The sequence below is a fragment of the Oncorhynchus tshawytscha genome, unplaced genomic scaffold, assembly GCF_018296145.1.
Source record: "Oncorhynchus tshawytscha isolate Ot180627B unplaced genomic scaffold, Otsh_v2.0 Un_contig_15856_pilon_pilon, whole genome shotgun sequence".
Taxonomy (NCBI): Eukaryota; Metazoa; Chordata; class Actinopteri; order Salmoniformes; family Salmonidae; genus Oncorhynchus; species Oncorhynchus tshawytscha.
Window position 1 is genome coordinate 16,563 of NW_024609428.1, and position 18,750 is coordinate 35,312.

Genomic DNA, 18,750 nt, shown 5'->3' on the forward strand with positions numbered 1-18,750 from the left:
GTAGAATCACATTACTGTTCCAGAAGTGGGAAAATATGCAAAATAAGGATTTTATTCAAAGATCCAGAATGGAAGCAATTCCAACATGAATCATGATCACATTACTTACAATATTTCTACATGGTGAGAATAGGAGTTTGATATGCAGACATTATGCGAAAAGTATTCCCTCAATCATCTGTACTGGTATACACAGTATAATCCTAATGTCCATAAGGTACTGTGGTGCAGCAGTGTATTAGACCTCCCTACTGGAGTGGCAGGTAGCCTTGCGGCTAAGAGTGTTGGGCCAGGTTTGAAACCCCGAGCCGACTAGGTGAAATACTGTATCAGCCAATGTGCCCATGAGCAAGGCACTTAACCCTAATGTCTCCTTTAAGTCACACTGGGTAAGAGCATCTGCTAAATGACTGAAATATATGATGAAACATCTTGGGGCCTGCAGTGTATAAATACTGTAGTGTTAAACCTTAATGAGTGTAGACGGTAGGATCAATCTGCCCTGACAGGATCAGATCATTTCCCACCTACCTAATAGATCATGTTATGCGTCAGGTTAAACTAATCTGATCATAGCTCTGTGGTTAGGTTCCAACTCCAACCCACACTATCCAACCTGACGAAACAGTTTTGAGTAATTATAATCTGATCCTAGATCTGTGGTTAGGTAGCAACTAAATCAACATCCCCAAGCAGTTCTGAGATCAGTGATTTTCGCTTTAGTTTAGCGACTTCTCATAGGTGAACCTCTTCATGTTATCATCGATCCAGTCGTTGAAGGAGGACACTCTGGTGAACACAGAGGGTTTCTTGTCCTTGATACAGCCGAAGGCGCCAAAGCTGACGATGCCGTGGACCTCCCAAGGGTCTGAGGCTGAGGGTTGGCAGGCGAAGGGTCCACCTGAGTCACCCTGCAGAGGAGGAGAGGAGAGAGGATGAGGAGAGGAGCGAGGGATGAGGAGAAAGGAGTGAACATTTTAATGTAATTATAGATGACAACTAAAATATTAACAGCAACTGTCCCAAAAGAGTTGGATTATTTTTATCGACAGTCTCGCAAAGAACATAATCGCTAGTGAATTATTTTCAGACATGAATTCACATCATAGGATAGGAAGCACACGTACTCAACGTACTCAGGCTACTAAGGCTATACGGTAACAAAACACACTACAGAGGGAAAGAACAACACTGAGAGTAGCACAGGAGCTGCTGGGTAAAATACACTGCTCAAAAAAATAAAGGGAACACTTAAACAACACAATGTAACTCCAAGTCAATCACACTTCTGTGAAATCAAACTGTCCACTTAGGAAGCAACACTGATTGACAATAAATTCAACATGCTGTTGTGCAAATGGAATAGACAACAGGTGGAAATTATAGGCAATTAGCAAGACACCCCCAATAAAGGAGTGGTTCTGCAGGTGGGGACAACAGACCACTTCTCAGTTCCTATGCTTCCTGGCTGATGTTTTGGTCACTTTTAAATGCTGGCGGTGCTTTCACTCTAGTGGTAGCATGAGACGGAGTCTACAACCCACACAAGTGGCTCAGGTAGTGCAGCTCATCCAGGATGGAACATCAATGCGAGCTGTGGCAAGAAGGTTTGCTGTGTCTGTCAGCGTAGTGTCCAGAGCATGGAGGCGCTACCAGGAGAGAGGCCAGTACATCAGGAGATGTGGAGGAGGCCGTAGGAGGGCAACAACCCAGCAGCAGGACCGCTACCTCCGCCTTTGTGCAAGGAGGAGCAGGAGGAGCACTGCCAGAGCCCTGCAAAATGACCTCCAGCAGGCCACAAATGTGCATGTGTCTGCTCAAACGGTCAGAAACAGACTCCATGAGGGTGGTATGAGGGCCTGACATCCATAGGTGGGGGTTGTGCTTACAGCCCAACACCGTGCAGGACGTTTGGCATTGGCCAGAGAACACCAAGATTGGCAAATTTGCCACTGGCGCCCTGTGCTCTTCACAGATGAAAGCAGGTTCACACTGAGCACGTGACAGACATGACAGAGTCTGGAGACGTGGTGGAGAACGTTCTGCTGCTTGCAATATCCTCCAGCATGACCGGTTTGGCGGTGGGTCAGTCATGGTGTGGGGTGGCATTTCTTTGGGGGGCCGCACAGCCCTCCATGTGCTCGCCAGAGGTAGCCTGACTACCATTAGGTACCGAGATGAGATCCTCAGACCCCTTGTGAGACCATATGCTGGTGCGGTCGGGTTCCTCCTAATGCAAGACAATGCTAGACCTCATGTGGCTGGAGTGTATCAGCAGTTCCTGCAAGAGGAAGGCATTGGTGCTATGGACTGGCCCGCCCGTTCCCCAGACCTGAATCCAATTGAGCACATCTGGGACATCATGACTCGTTCCACGCACCAACACCACGTTGCACCACAGACTGTCCAGGAGTTGGCGGATGCTTTATTCCAGGTCTGGGAGGAGATCCCTCAGGAGACCATCCACCACCTCATCAGAAGCATGCCCAGGCGTTGTAGGGAGGTCATACAGGCACGTGGAGGCCACACACACTACTGAGCCTCATTTTGACTTGTTTTAAGGACATTACATCAAAGTTGGATCAGCCTGTAGTGAGGTTTTCCACTTTAATTTTGAGTGTGACTCCAAATCCAGACCTCCATGGGTTGATAAATTTGATTTTCCATTGATCATTTTTGTGTGATTTTGTTGTCAGTGTAACAGTATAACTTTAGACCGTCCCCTCGCCCATACCCGGGCGCGAACCAGGGACCCTCTGCACACATCAACAACAGTCACCCACGAAGCATCGTTACCCATCGCTCCACAAAAACTACTACTTCAAGGTCTCAGAGCAAGTGATGTCACTGATTGAAATGCTGTTTAGCGCGCACCGCTAACTAAGTTATCCGTTTCACATCCGTTACATCAGCACATTCAACTATGTAAAGAAAAAGTATTTAATAAGAATATTTCATTTATTCAGATCTAGGATGTGTTATTTTACTGTTCCCTTTATTTTTTTGAGCAGTGTACATAGCAGCACGTGGAGGTCAAAGACTCACACTGCTGTCATTCATATGGACCTCATTATGACAGACAACTATGTAGTTCCTATGCTCTTTGTCCTCTGTCCCAACACAACAACAAACTAATTAAACCATTATCAAGGCTGCCTGATCACAAACAAATGCTATGTGCTGTGTTACATAATGCATTCCAATCAGGAGAAACCACCGGACTGTATTATCATTGTGTAATATAATAACAAGCCTCTTGGTCTCTTCGAAGCCAAGGTGATACAACCAGCCAACCCCCATAACCTACCCCAAAACTAAGCACTAAAGCTGGTTAGTTGGGTTGAACAACCAGGCCTTCTCCCAACCTCTCCTAGCGTAAAACGAGCCACTCTCTGGGTAATAGGTTGTACCACCAGGCTCTCTCGGTTCCTCCCCTTGCCCAAAACGAGGCACTGTAGCTGGGTAGGGGTCCGTAGTCTACCTGGCAGGCTGACTTGAGCTCGTCTGGAGACTCGTATCCGGCACAGATCATAGAGGGTCTCAGGGTGTCCCACCAGTAGGCTGGCTTACTGCAGGTGGCGAAGGGGACGATGGGCAGGGCTGCCTGGTTCAACTTCTTAGATACAACAGGGAAGAGGCTACCTGGAGAGAGATGGGAGCAAGGGGAGGGCCGGCAAGTTAGGGGAGTGGCTAGACAGGCATGCCCATGTAATGTTCCCCATGCAAATGTCTATAATGACCATTACAACTGCTGTATAATTCAACATGGACATGATCACATGGTCGCCATGCTAGCTAGCTTCTTAGCTTGCAAGCCTCGCTATCCTCATTGAACCCGTTATGAATAGCCTTAACATATCACTCTTCCTTGTATCTCTATACATGACTGATGTATGGATATCCAGTATGTCTACTAGCTATGTTATAGTCCTATACTAGAGTAATCACTGAGAGTCAATGGGAGCTCAGACAGATACAGAACAGAAGATGTTAGAGTCAGATATAGCATTGTGTGTGTCACTGCCTTGTCACAGTGTGAGGGGTTGAGTGCTTTCTTTGTCTCTCTCTGGGGTCATCTGCTGCAGTGCTGAGTTGATTCAGACTCTATACGTGGTGTCAATAGTGTGCGGAGTTGATTCAGACTCTATACGTGGTGTCAATGCTGTGCTGAGTTGATTCAGACTCTATACGTGGTGTCAATGCTGTGCTGAGTTTATTCAGACTCTATATGTGGTGTCAGTGCTGTGGAGTGCCACCTGGCCTCATGAAAACTTTATCAGCCCTGAAAAGAACATGACACACCCAGTCAGCCAACACCAGGCTTTGCATGAATATTGTAGCCTGCTTATAATCCCTCCAATGCGAGGAAATCTATTAATTGACTACAGCTCAGCGTTCAACACCCTAGTACCGTCAAAGCTCATCACTAAGCTAAGGATCCTGGGACTAAACACCTCCCTCTGCAACTGGATCCTGGACTTCCTGACCCCCCCCCACCCCAGGTGGTGAGGGTAGGTAGCAACACATCTGCCACGCTGATCCTCAACATTGGAGCTCCCCAGGTGCACGTGCTCAGTCCCCTCCTGTACTCCCTGTTCACCCACGACTGCATGGCCAGGCATGACTCCAACACCATCATTAAGTTTGCAGATGACACAACAGTGGTAGGCCTGATCACCGACAACGACGAGACAGCCTATAGGGAGGAAGTCAGAGACCTGGCCAGGTGGTGCCAGAATAACAACCTATCCCTCAACGTAACCAAGACTAAGGAGATTATTGTGGACTACAGGAAAAGGAGGACCGAGCACGCCCCCATTCTCATCGACGGGGCTGTAGTGGAGCAGGTTGAGAGCTTCAAGTTCCTTGGTGTCCACATCAACAACAAACTAGAATGGTCCGAACACAAGACAGTCATGAAGAGGGCACGACAAGGCCTATTCCCCCTGGCAAGTCTAGGACAAAAAGGCTTCTCAACAGTTTTTATCCCCAAGCCATAAGACTCCTGAACAGGTAATCAAATGGCTACCCGGACTATTTGCATTGTGTGCCCCCAACCCCTCTTTTTACGCTGCTGCTACTTTCTGTTTATCATATATGCACAGTCACTTTAACTATACATTCATGTACTTACTACTTCAATTGGGCCGACCAACCAGTGCTCCCGCACATTGGCTAACCGGGCTATCTGCATTGTGTCCCACCCACCACCTGTCAACCCCTCTTTTACGCTACTGCTACTCTCTGTTCATCATATATGCATAGTCACTTTAACAATATCTACATGAACATATACCTCAATCAGCCTGACTAACCGGTGTCTGTATGTAGCCTCGCTACTTTTATAGCCTCGCTACTTTTATAGCCTGTCTTTTTACTGTTGTTTTATTTATTTACCTACCGATTGTTCACCTAATACCTTTTTTGCACTATTGGTTAGAGCCTGTAAGTAAGCATTTCACCTGTTATATTCAGCGCACGTGACAAATAAACTTTTGGATTTGATTTGATTTGAATGCCCTGAGCTGTGTGAGATGGGTGGAGCTATCAATGTCAGTTTGAGGAGAGGTTCTTTGGGGCTGCTGATGTGATAGCATCATAAAATAGTTAAATGTTTAGTCTCAGCAGAGCTAGGTATTGCTATGCAATATGTGCCGTGTATTTAAATGGTGTATTTTCAAATGTGTATTTGAAGTGGTGTGTCATGTATCTGAATTGCAAGGGTGTGTGTCTGTATGTGCACCTACGAGTCTGCCTATTGATGAACTACTATTCCTTAAAACCATTAACAAAAAACATACCTTTCTCGTCGCCCCACCCCGTGACGTAGCAGGGTTTCCCAGCAGGCATCAGGGCGCCGAGCGCCGGCAGACACACGGGACTAATCTCCCTGGTCATGTTGACTTCAGAGCTCAAATGCACCAGGGCGATGTCGTTAGTGATGTCCGTCTTGTCCTGCTCGTACACGAAGCCCTTGTGCCTGATGATCAAATCAAATCCACCTGGAGTCAAAGAAATCAAATCAAATGAAACTTTATTTAGAAGAAGAAAATAAAAGAATCGCCACCTACTTTACAGTCAATCAATAAGAATCGCCACCTACTTTACAGTCAATCAATAAGAATGAAGGAGATAAAAAACAATAACAATACAGAAAGAGACACATCACATTACAGTTCATACTTAGATATTACAAGCTTTTATATCTCAATAAATAAACATTCAAATGCTGTTCACCGTGTAGCAGGCCTCATGGGAAGGGAGGTCCCGGGATGAGTTCATGTGGTGTTTACCCAGACACATGCGCCAATAGGTGGGGTTACCCAGAGGCCTGGATGGGGTCGGTGGAGAAGGGATTTTTGGTTAAGGTTAGAAAGTTAAAGGGAGTTTCTATTATTACTTGTTACTCACATTTTGGGATTGGATAGAATATTGTGTTAATGTGAGGTGTGTGTGTGCTTACGCCATGAAGCAGTGAGCGGCCGTCAGGACCCATTGCTTGTGGATCAGGGAGCCTCCACAGCCATGCATGTAGGGGATGGGATTAAACGGACTGGCCTGAGGAGAGAGAGATTCATCAACATACATGATTACACGCACACACATGCATGTAGGCACTAGTTGCAAATAAGTCCTGCACATACGCGGTTGCACACACACACACACACACATACACACTAACCCAGGCCTCACCTGCATGGAGACTTGCCAGGGCCAGGAGTGGGGCACAGCCTCTACCCCGTTGACCACTCTCAAGGTGGCACTACTGGGGGGTACAGCAGGGCTGCCACACGTCTCAGGCCAGCCTATAGGAAGAAGAGAGACAGGTCAATATACACTTAATAAAAAAGTACTCATGAAAGTCTTTTCAAAGTGTCAGTCAGTGGGAAATGTCACCTTGCTGTTGGAAAGGGACTTATAACTGAAGTCTGGTTGAGCTGGCAAGGCTCCAATTCATGTACCTAGAGACAATGTCTCTGTGGTAAACATAGCAGTTGTCCAGATGAACTTCCCATGAGAAGGTAGAAGTTGGCCATTTTTAGTTTAGTTTTGACAGAGAGTCATGCTGAGACCAAGGTCACTTTTAAAGATGAGCCCTGTATACACATCAATACACACATCAATATTCACATCAATATTCACATCAATATTCACATCAATATTCACATCAATACACGAAAAGCAAAACACAATCATAGAAAAACACATTCTCAGTAAAATGGTCTTCAATCTGCATTTGCCACAGATCTAAGGTCAGATGTTTTTATTCCCCATAATGGTTCATGTTAGGATTTGCGTCAGGGTAATCTGATCCTCGATCTGTGCTTAACCAGTGGTTGTACTTACTGATAGTGATGTTGTCCCATGGGTTAGCGGGAGGGGGAGGCAGAGTGGGGAACAAGTTGGGATCAGTGGTCCAGTAACCACGGAAACCCTTCTCCACATTGGCTTTGTTGCTGAGGAAACGGACCACAGCCGTGTTGCCGACGACAGTAACCTCAGCGGGCGGCGCAAAACCACAGAAGCGATCTGCACAGGTAACAAATCACAAATAAGAAAAGTATTATTGAAGTAATGTAGATTTATCACATGTACTGTACTTAGTTACATTGATCAAAGTAATGCACCCTTGAAAAAATTACAATTTGTAACTTGAATCCACAGCAGTTCGCAGAAATCCAACAAAATATCCTCTATGAATTCTATTTTAATGGCATCTCTATTGTGTTATCGCTATGGTACCAACCTTGTGAGGTCAACCCTGCTCCACCGTAGATCTCTACGTAGTCCACACACTGTCCCAGCTGGTTCACGGCCTGCACCTCAAAATGGGTGAAGACAATGTGGATGTTCAAAGCTGAGGGGATGGAGATACGCCAGGTACACACAGCCTGGTCTAGGTAGTTGTTAGGCCAGTTGGGAGAGGTGAGTTCTCCCTGCTCACTGCTGAAGACACCTCCACATGAAGCTGTAGGGGGAAGTGGGAGAGAGGAGGGTAGGGAGAGTCTGTGTGTAAAGACTTTGTGTAAATCCATAAGAATGTTAGGCTGGCCTCCCAGGTGGCGCAGTGGTCTAGGGCACTGCATCGCAGCGCTCTGGGTTCGCGCCCAGGCTATGTCGCAGCCGGTCGTGACTGGGAGGTCCGTGGGGCGACGTACAATTGGCCTAGCGTCGTCCGGTTTAGGGAGGGTTTGGCCGGTAGGGATATCCTTATCTCATCGCGCACCAGCGACTCTTGTGGCAGGCCGGGTGCAGTGCGCACTAACCAGGGTCGCCAGGTGCACGGTGTTTCCTCCGACACATTGGTGCGGCTGGCTTCCGGGTTGGATGCGTGCTGTGTTAAGAAGCAGTGCGGCTTGGTTGGGTTGTGTTTCGGCGGACACATGACTTTCGACCTTCGTCTCTCCCGAGCCCATATGGGAGTTGTAGCGATGAGACAATATAGCTACTAATAATTGGATACCACGAAATTGGGGAGAAAAAGGGGTAAAAATTCAACAACAAAAATGTTGTTGTTAGGCTTAGTGGTGAAACTGAAGGTGTGCCTAAGCAGTGATCTGAAGTCAGATATGTATTCCGCCATGGCCCATATGGTGAATGTTCACATTAGGAGGGTTGCTAAAGGTGCTGATCCTAGAACTGTGCTTAGAGGCTTCTTCCACAAGGAACTGGCTGGGGTTCACAGCCTTCCAGGAGGCCCTGAAGCCCAGCTCCACTCCCCTGGCTGGGGTCCACAGCCTTCCAGGAGGCCCTGAAGCCCAGCTCCACTCCCTCTGGCTGGGGTCCACAGCCTTCCAGGAGGCCCTGAAGCCCAGCTCCACTCCCCCTGGCTGGGGTCCACAGCCTTCCAGGAGGCCCTGAAGCCCCAGCTCCACTCCCCTGGCTGGGGTCCACAGCCTTCCAGGAGGCCCTGAAGCCCAGCTCCACTCCCCTGGCTGGGGTCCACAGCCTTCCAGGAGGCCCTGAAGCCCAGCCCACTCCCCTGGCTGGGGTCCCAGCCTCCAGGCCCCACCCTGGCTGGGGTCCAGAGCCTTCCAGGAGGCCCTGCCCAGCTCCACTCACCCTGGCTGGGGTCCACAGCCTTCCAGGAGGCCCTGAAGCCCAGCTCCACTCACCCTGGCTGGGGTCCACAGCCTTCCAGGAGGCCCTGAAGCCCAGCTCCACTCACCCTGGCTGGGGTCCACAGCCTTCCAGGAGGCCCTGAAGCCCAGCTCCACTCACCCTGGCTGGGGTCCACAGCCTTCCAGGAGGCCCTGAAGCCCAGCTCCACTCACCCTGGCTGGGGTCCAGAGCCTTCCAGGAGGCCCTGAAGCCCAGCTCCACTCACCCTGGCTGGGGTCCACAGCCTTCCAGGAGGCCCTGAAGCCCAGCTCCATTCACCCTGGCTGGGGTCCACAGCCTTCCAGGAGGCCCTGAAGCCCAGCTCCACTCACCCTGGCTGGGGTCCACAGCCTTCCAGGAGGCCCTGAAGCCGGTGTCCACCACCTTGTTGTTGGAGGTGAAATAGAGGCTCAGTCTGTCACCGATACTCACTAGGTCCTGAGGGGGAATGTGACTGCAGTAGGTACCCACCAAGGAGACATAAGGAGGTTATAAGGTGACGTGGTGAGGTTATAAAGATACATTAAGGGGTCATAAGGAGGCATGCAGTGCATCACTTAATTGGTCTCCTCTCCTTCTTATGTACTGACAGGATAGAGAGAAGCAAGATCTTTCTTCTGATATGAGACAAATCAAGGGTTTCAAAGGCTAATCAAACATTGTTGGCTGAATCTTTTTGTGCAAACATAGTCTCCTGGGCCTTAATCTACAACTGTCATTATGATAACGACAGTAATCTGTCTACTGTGATTAATGATATTCAACTAGCCTATTATCAAGTCCATCAATACGTGTCCTGGCTGACAAAGCATATCAGTTGTTGAAGAGACAAGAGCATTCTCTGTTACAGCTTTCTTGTCACAGTGTTTCATCTTGCCTTCCAGTCAGTTGTACGGCTGCCAGAGCAAACAACTTGACTCTGAAATGTAATTTACTCTTAATCATATTGGAAAGTAATGTCATTGACGTGTTTGAGGTGAGACACAATAAAGCACACAGTAATCTCATTTATCAGACACAAGTGACCCCGCAAATTAATCGTCAGACAGGGTGTGTGTGCTCACGCAAGCCACATACATACACACACACCCCATATCACCCACGCCCCCTCCTCCCACACACACCAAAGACCCTTACATACGGCTGTATTACCTAGGCTGGCTAAGCTGTCGTTGATGGTGACCTTGTCGTTGAGACACAGCTGGGTGTCCTCCAGGGAGAAGTTGTGGAAGTGCAGGTGGACCAGTTTACCGTCGGGCACCTTGATGTGCCACTGGCAGTGGGCACCGTTACTGTAGCTGCCCGGGTGCCCCATGCTGGACAACACGCCGCTCTCGCCAGCCATGTCCTTTGGCCCGCCGCAGCCAGATGCTACAAAGAGAGGAGGAAAGGGGATGGGAAGTAAGTTGAAGGGAGGACAGGAAGGGACAAAGAGAGAAAGAGGGGAGTCGGAAAGAGAGAGGGAAAGAGAGAGAAAGGAGCAGAAAAAAAGATGTCACTCTACTCCAAATCAACCCAAAAGCTTGATATTAGAAACCGATTTAGACCGGTTGGAACCAGTTCTCGAGTGGCAGAGCGGTCTAAGGCACTGCATCTCAGTGCTAGAGGTGTCACTACAGAGCCTGGTTCGATTCCAGGCTGTATCACAACTGGCCGTGATTGGGAGTCCCATAGGGCGGCGCACAATTGGCCAATCGTCGTTAGGGTTTGCCTGGGGTAGGATGTCATTGTAAATAAACTTGAAGTTTGTTTATTTAACCTAACATGACTTGCCTCCAGGGGTTAAATGAACAAAGGGGTCCATGATGCAGCCATTGGGACCAAAGCTGGTGATGCCGTGCACCTCCCAGGGAGCGTTGGCAGAGTCCTGGCACACCAGGGGACCGCCCGAATCCCCCTGTGTCACATGATGATGGTCAACAGCACTTCATATTGATGACATCATCAACACAACCATGACAAAATTAATCAAATCATTTTTTTGTATCATGTAATCACTGCATAAGTCAATGGATAAGTTTTTGAATTATACAGTATAATACTATGCGGGTATATATCCCACTTGAGTACCTGACAGACAGACTTGAGCTCGTCAGGCAAGGTGTAGCCCATGCAGATCATGGAGGTCTTGACCTGGAACCACCAGTAGTCCATCTTCTTACAGGTGTTGAAGGGCACCACCGGCAGGGCCACCTGGTTCAGGGTCTCAGCCACTTTGGCATTCATGGAATCACCTGATTAAAAAAGATAGAACTGGTTAATTTATTGTTTGGTCCTCAGATACTTTGGCATTCATGGAATCACCTGATTAAAAAAGATAGAACTGGTTAATTTATTGTTTGGTCCTCAGATACTTTGGCATTCATGGAATCACCTGATTAAAAAAAAATAAATGAGTGTCTGATAAAAAATAAATGATTTCCAGTTAATTTACTGTTATCAACTGATAGTGCTTGACATTTATTTTAGACTAATCCTTTTTAGATGCTTTTTCATAGAAAACAAAGGCTGTGTTTACACAGGCAGCCCAATTGCGATCTTTTTTTCACTAGTTGGTATCAGATCAGCTCTGAAAAAGATCTGATTTGAAAAGATCTGATGTGATTGGTCAAAAGACCAATTAGTGAACCAAAAAAATAACAGAATTGGGCTGCCTGTGTGAACGCAGCCAAAGACATATACAGCGAGATCAACGTTGAAATTCAGTGGATGTATTTTCAATTGTTAACCAACAGAGGGGGTGAAAGCACCGGAAGAACTGGAACCAGGATTTGCAGTATGGAAATAGGAAAACTGGTCAAGGAATGAATTATGGTGGTTGGATGGATTGTTGTATTTTGTTGTAACTTGTACGTGATTGTATATATTTGTGGAAGGGAAGAGTCATATGTTTTTTTCTGACAGCAAAATTAGGTCACAATCCTTGCTCTGACTGTATCCCACTTATCTACACAATGCATATTGTAGCACCCTTAACCCAACCCCTAGCAACCTCGTCAAGAGATTTGGATCACAGCATAAGGTGTTGGGTTGATAGGCGCTGGTCTGGGCTACCCCTCCAATATCATGGTGTCCTCCAATAGGAGTCACAATAAATGGCAGACATCACAAACCATCTCAAGCCCTCACCAGTCTTCATCTCCACAGCCGATGGCATAGCATTGATTGTATGTTCACTACACAACGTCTGTGTCCCAACTGGCACCCTATTACCTATGCACTGTGCTACTTTTGACCAGGGCCCATAGGGCTCTATATAGGGAATAGAGTGGATTCTGGGACTCATCCAAATCCTCATATGAGACTAAAGAGGTCACAGCAAATCGTGGACGTCCCAAACCCCTCGCCAGTCTCATCTCCCCAGCCGGTGGCGTAACACTTCTTGCCCTCCTCCAGGACCTCCTCCAGGGAGGGCAGGCAGGAGTAGGAGATCTGATCGCTGGGGGTCACTTCCCCACCCAGCCTGACGAGGGCGATGTCGAACTCCACCGTGGGCAACTTGGGGTACTTGAAGCCCTCATGGCGGTAGATGCCTGTCACGCCGAAGCACCGCTCCGGGTCTTCTGTGAACGTCCGGTTGTGTTTGCCCAGGCACATTTTCCAGCGCTGGAGCTCGTCAGCGTACCTGGAGAGAGTGAGAGTCACATAGATCCTAATGTTTATTGCACTCATTGTATAAACACACACACACTGATGCAGACATCCTCCCTAACATAATCACCCATAACTACATCATAGAAATTGAATGATTTGACTTGGGAATATACACTTTAAAGGATCTATTTCTATGTACAAAACCAACCACCAACTGACAGAAAAACCTACAGTGTACAGAGTTCGCTGGCAGTAGCAGCATACCATCAATTCCTATCTATCAGCATGGTTCTCTGTGACAGGGCAGAATTAACTCTGTGGGTCATTATACACAGTTGGAGACATTCATTGGAGTAACAAGACCCAGCACCAGCCCTGTAACAAGTCTTAGATAAGGACCTTGGTAATGGTTGTGACAGACAGAGGCATAGGCGTCCCAAAGAACTGCCTGTCTGCATTACGATAATAGGCTCCAGACACGGGGAGGGACAATTTCTCAACTTTCATGGTCTAAAAATACTTTTCTGTTTTGTTTACTTCACACGACACAGAACAATATTACGTAATGTCAGCTCAGTGGTGTAAAGTACCTCAGTAAAAATACTTTCAAGTCCCAAGTACTACATAAGTCGTTTTTTTGGGGTAGCTGTACCTTTACTATAGATTTTTTTGGACAACTTTTAGTTTTACTCCACTGCATTCCTAAAGAAAATAATGTACTTTTTAATCCATACATTTTCCTTGACACCCAAAAGTACTTGTTACATTCCGAATGCTTAGCAGCAGGGTAGGAACATTTTCCAATTCAAGCACATCAAGAAAACATCCCTGGTCATCATTACTGCCTCTTATCTGGCAGACTCACTAAACACAAATGCAAATGAGTTTTGTAGTGTGCCCTGGCACTCTACAATAAGAAAATCGTGCTGTCTGGTTCGCTTAATATTAGGAATGTAAAATTATGTAATACTTTTACTTTTTCTTTTGATACTTAAATATATTTTAGCAATTACATTTACTTTTGATACTTAAGTACATTTAAAACCAAATACTTTTAGACTTTTACTCAAGTAATATTTTACTGGGTGACTTTCACTTTTACTTGAGTCATTTTCTATTAAGTTATTTTTACATTTACTTAAGTATGACCATTGGGTACATTTCACACCACTGTGTCAGCTCAATCAAATGTAAAAGGTACATTTTAAAATCTCAAAAGGTAAACATGTATGCCAAAATCGTCTTGTTTTGTGCACACCATAGGGATATGCTGGCCTACATGTACGGTGATATGTACCTGTGACACAGTTGAGGGGAGTGCACATTTATAGGAATAGAATTACCGCCCAACACGGAATGGACCATTGACTTGAATGAGAATGTCTGTTCTAGTAATTCTGCCTCTGTGTCTACGTCCCAAATGGCACCCTTTTCCCTATATATTTCACTACTTTTGACCAGGGCCTATGCGTCTCAAATGGCACCCTATTCCCTATAGGTCCTGGTCAAAAGTAGTGCCCTAAACAGGGCGCCATTTGGGACTGAACCTGTATTTCATTCACCGTATGAAGCAATGGGCAGCTGACATGACCCAGTTCTTATGGATGAGAGTTCCTCCGCAGGTGTGGAAGAACTTGGGCGTCTCCTGACTGCTAGGCCAAACCTGGGTAAAATTAAACATCAGCTTTTAAAGTGATAGATCACCCAAATTATTCAATGACATGTTGGTTTCCTTAGCCTGTAAGCAGTCTATGGACAAGGTAAGATAGCAATCCATGCTATGTCCCTAAACTGCTCACAGGGCAAGGAAACCAATATGTAATTTGTTTGAACTATTCCTTCAATTGTGAGCCAGTCGTGCCTATTTGTCTTCTAAAGGCCAAATCTGTGGGTCAGACAGTACGCAAACACACAACCACACACACGCACAAACAAGCATATGGTACGACGATGCCTCTGATATAATCAAAGATGTTTTAAATAATGATGGGGTTGAGTTGAAGGGACCCTTCTCATTAAGTTTTATTAGCAGTGTGTGTGTGTGTATGTGTGTGTGTGTGTGTGTGTGTGCGCGTGTGCAGTCTCAGGGTGTGTGTGTAATCCGACCCATGTAATGATGATGTCAATTAACCAACATGTCCCAACTGAAAGAAGTCTTGTCTCTGTGACTAGTGTAGCTACATCATGATAACAGAGAATCTCATTCAAAACCTATTGGTGATATTGCCCTTGAGAGATGAAATGTTGAGTAAATTAATTCACTTGTTGTTGTGAAAAAGTTGACACATTTGTGATGTTCCCTGATGCATAATCACGTGACTTGGTTCTGGGTATATGCCTAAGACATGTTGGCAACCAGGCAGCCATTTTGGATTTGATTCTAGAATAACAGTGTTTGATGGATCTAAATTACCCTAAATAGAGTTTAGACAGACAGTGTCTCACCTGCATGGACACCTGCCAGGGCCAGGAGTGAGGGTTGGCTGGCTCTCCATTGACTATGCGGGTGTGGATGGTGGGGGGAATGGTGGGTTTGCCACATGTGGTTGGCCATGCTAGAGTAAAGGACAGAACAGTTGTTATCTTATCTGACATCAGTGATAAGACTATAGGGTTATTGTTTTGATAGCAGTAAGAATTTTTCCCTCAGTCATCTCCTCCCCTCTCCTCTCCTATTCCTTTCCTCTCCTCTCGGCTGTGCCCGACCAGAACCCCCCCCCCCTCCCCCCACCCGAGGCAGCACGATGCACAGTCCATCTGTAAAACTCGATTTCAGCAATTGGCTTGGCAGGGGCCCGGCCACCTGGGGCCCATCAAAGGGTAAAGAATGGGGCAAAGGGTAAGAGACAACCAGAGGGCAACTGCTGCACTACGGGCACTTCATACTACACTGTCTGCATCCTAAAATGGCACCCTATTCCCTATACAGATAATAGTATACTAATTTTGACTGGAACCCTACTGGGCTCTGGTCAAAAGCAATGCACTATAGAGAATATGGTGCCATTTGGAATGTACCACAGTGTTTACAGCTCCACCAAATAATCTAGTTTTACTACACATCTGGGCACTACACATCTGGGCACTACACATCTGGGCACGGAGAATTGAACCAAATGGATCAGCAGAAAAAAACACAGGATTCTACTGTGATCACAGACAGATCAGCTGAAATAAAGCCAGGATTCTACTGTACTCTACAGACTGAAGGGCTTTTGGGGGGCGTTACATGGTCTTAGGGTCGTTGTCCTGTTGGAGGGTGAACGTTCACCCCAGTCTGAGGTCCTGAGCGCTCTTGCGCAGGTTTTCATCAAGGATCTCTCTGTATCCATTCATCTTTCCCTCAATCCTGACTAGTCTCCCAGTCCCTGCCGCTAAAAAACATCCCCACAGCATGATACTGATACTGTAATTAGTTCATGAACTTCTTTGAGGAAAAGATCATGATTATTAGAAAGCAAATTACGGACTCCTCTTTAAATCTGCCTATTCCTTCAAAGCTCAGTTGTCCTGAGTCTGCACAACTCTGCCAGGACCTAGGATCAAGAGAGACACTCAAGTGCTTTAGTACATTTAATGGCATCAGACCGAGGCTCTGCATCTGTCCTCGTGCTCCTTAGTGCTGCTTTTGATACCATCGATCACCACATTCTTTTGGAGAGATTGGAAACCCAAATTGGTCTACACGGACAAGTTCTGGCCTGGTTTAGATCTTATCTGTCGGAAAGATATCAGTTTGTCTCTGTGAATGGTTTGGCCTCTGACAAATCAACTCTAAATTTCGGTGTTCCTCAAGGTTCCGTTTTAGGACCACTATTGTTTTCACTATATATTTTACCTCTTAGGGATGTCATTCGAAAACCTAATGTTAACTTTCACTGCTATGCGAATGACACACAGCTGTGTCATCCGCTAGAAGCTTGTGTTTCAGACATAAGGAAGTGGATGGCTGCAAACTTTCTACTTTTAAACTCGGACAAAACAGAGATGCTTGTTCTAGGTCCCAAGAAACAAAGAGATCTTCTGTTGAATCTGACAATTAATCTTAATGGTTGTACAGTCGTCTCAAATAAAACTGTGAAGGACCTCGTCGTCCCTCCCTGATCTCTCTTTTGACGAACATATCAAAACTGTTTCAAGGACAGCTTTTTTCCATCTACGTAACATTGCAAAAATCAGAAACCTTCTGTCCAAAAATGATGCAGAAAAATTAATCCATGATTTTGTTACTTCTAGGTTAGACTACTGCAATGCTCTACTTTCCGGCTACCCGGATAAAGCACTAAATAAACTTCAGTTAGTGCTAAATACGGCTGCTAGAATCCTGACTAGAACCCCAAAATTTGATCATATTACTCCAGTGCTAGCCTCCCTACACTGGCTTCCTGTCAAGGAAGGGCTGATTTCAAGGTTTTACTGCTAACCTACAAAGCATTACACATGGTCTTGCTCCTACCTATCTCTCTGATTTGGTCCTGCCGTACATACCTACACATACTCTACGCTCACAAGACGCAGGCCTCCTAATTGTCTCTAGAATTTCTAAGCAAACAGCTGGAGGCAGAGCTTTCTCCTATAGACCTCCATTTTTATGGAATGGTCTGCCTACCCATGTGAGAGACACAGACTCAGTCTCAACCTTTAAGTCTTTACTGAAGACTCATCTCTTCAGTGTGTCATATGATTGAGTGTAGTCTGTCCCAGGAGTGTGAAGGTGAACGGAAAGGCTCTGGAGCAACGAACCGCCCTTGCTGTCTCTGCCTGGCCGGTTCCCCTCTTTCCACTGGGATTCTCTGCCTCTAACCCTATTACAGGGGCTGAGTCACTGGCTTACTGGTACTCTTTTGTGCCGTCCCTAGGAGGGGTGCGTCACTTGAGTGGGTTGAGTCACTGATGTGATCTTCCTGTCTGGGTTGGCACCCCCTTGGGTTATGCCGTGGCGGAGATCTTTGTGGGCTATACTCGAACTTGTCTCAGGATAGAAAGTTGGTGGTTGAAGATATCCCTCTAGTGGTGTGGGGGCTGTGCTTTGGCAAAGTGGGTGGGGTTATATCCTTCCTGTTTGGCCCGGTCTGGGGGTATCATCAGATGGGGCCACAGTGTCTCCTGACCCCTCCTGTCTCAGCCAGTATTTATGCTGCAGTAGTTTGTGTCGGGGGGCTAGGGTCAGTTTGTTATATCTGGAGTACTTCTCCTGTCTTATCCGGTGTCCTGTATGAATTTAAGTATGCTCTCTCTAATTCTCTCTTTCTCTCTTTCTTTCTCTCTCTCAGAGGACCTGAGCCCTAGGACCATGCCTCAGGACTATCTGGGAAGATGACTCCTTACTGTCCCCAGTCCACCTGGCCGTGCTGCTGCTCCAGTTTCAACTGTTCTGCCTGCGGCTATGGAATCCTGACCTGTTCACCGGACGTGCTACCTGTCCCAGACCTATTATTTGACCATGCTGGTCATTCATGAACATTTGAACATGTTCTGTTATAATCTCCACCCGGCACAGCCAGAAGAGGACTGGCCACCCCTCATAGCCTGGTTTCTCTCTAGGTTTCTTCCTAGGTTTTGGCCTTTCTAGAGAGTTTTTCCTAGCCACCGTGCTTCTACACCTGCATTGCTTGCTGTTTGGGGTTTTAGGCTGGGTTTCTGTACAGCACTTTGAGATATCAGCTGATGTACGAAGGGCTATATGAATAAATTTGATTTGATTTGATTTGGTTCCAAACTTCATCCATTTAAGAATGATGAGGCCACTGTGTTCTTAGGGAACTTCAAAACTGCAGAAATGTTTTAGTACCCTTCCCCAGAGCTGAGCCTCGACACAAACCTGTATCGGCGCTCTACAGACAATTCCTTTGACCTCATGGCTTAGTTCTGTGGAATATAGACAGGTGTGTGCCTTTCCAAATCATGTCCAATCAATTGATTTTACCACAGGTGAACTCCAAATCAAGTTGTAGAAACATCTCAAGGATGATCAATGGAAACATGATGCACCTGAGCTCAATTTCTTGTCTCATAGCAAAGGGTTTATTTCTATATTTTATACATTTGCAAAAA

The 18,750-nt window shown here is 46.5% G+C and overlaps 2 protein-coding genes across 2 annotated transcripts in view; both read right to left on the reverse strand.

Moving 5' to 3' along the window:
* Positions 1-31: 31 nt before the first annotated feature.
* On the reverse strand, positions 32-6,181 carry LOC121844771 (chymotrypsin-like elastase family member 2A). Its single transcript, XM_042315260.1, has 4 exons — positions 6,175-6,181; positions 5,802-6,002; positions 3,482-3,642; positions 32-911 (listed from the first exon to the last, which is right to left on the reverse strand). The coding sequence occupies exons 1-4, from the start codon at positions 6,179-6,181 to the stop codon at positions 720-722; spliced, it is 561 nt and encodes a 186-aa protein (XP_042171194.1). The 3' UTR covers positions 32-719.
* Positions 6,182-6,222: 41 nt separating this feature from the next.
* Positions 6,223-18,750, reverse strand: part of LOC121844772 (ovochymase-2-like) — a 34,982-nt gene continuing 22,454 nt past the window's right edge. The window contains 12 exon segments of the mRNA XM_042315261.1: positions 6,223-6,331; positions 6,464-6,558; positions 6,694-6,806; positions 7,348-7,530; positions 7,748-7,969; positions 9,435-9,569; positions 10,255-10,536; positions 10,876-10,999; positions 11,173-11,336; positions 12,450-12,727; positions 14,259-14,359; positions 15,142-15,251. Of these exon segments, the coding sequence (XP_042171195.1) occupies positions 6,223-6,331; positions 6,464-6,558; positions 6,694-6,806; positions 7,348-7,530; positions 7,748-7,969; positions 9,435-9,569; positions 10,255-10,536; positions 10,876-10,999; positions 11,173-11,336; positions 12,450-12,727; positions 14,259-14,359; positions 15,142-15,251 (1,916 nt within the window).

Excerpts from the sequence above, each read along its gene's own strand:
- LOC121844771 (XM_042315260.1), bottom strand. Across the intron at positions 3,643-5,801 it reads GGGGTGGGGCGACGAGAAAG|GTAGCCTCTTCCCTGTTGTA; the intron begins GTATGTTTTTTG and ends ATCTCTCTCCAG. Across the intron at positions 912-3,481 it reads AGCTCAAGTCAGCCTGCCAG|GGTGACTCAGGTGGACCCTT; the intron begins GTAGACTACGGA and ends CCTCCTCTGCAG.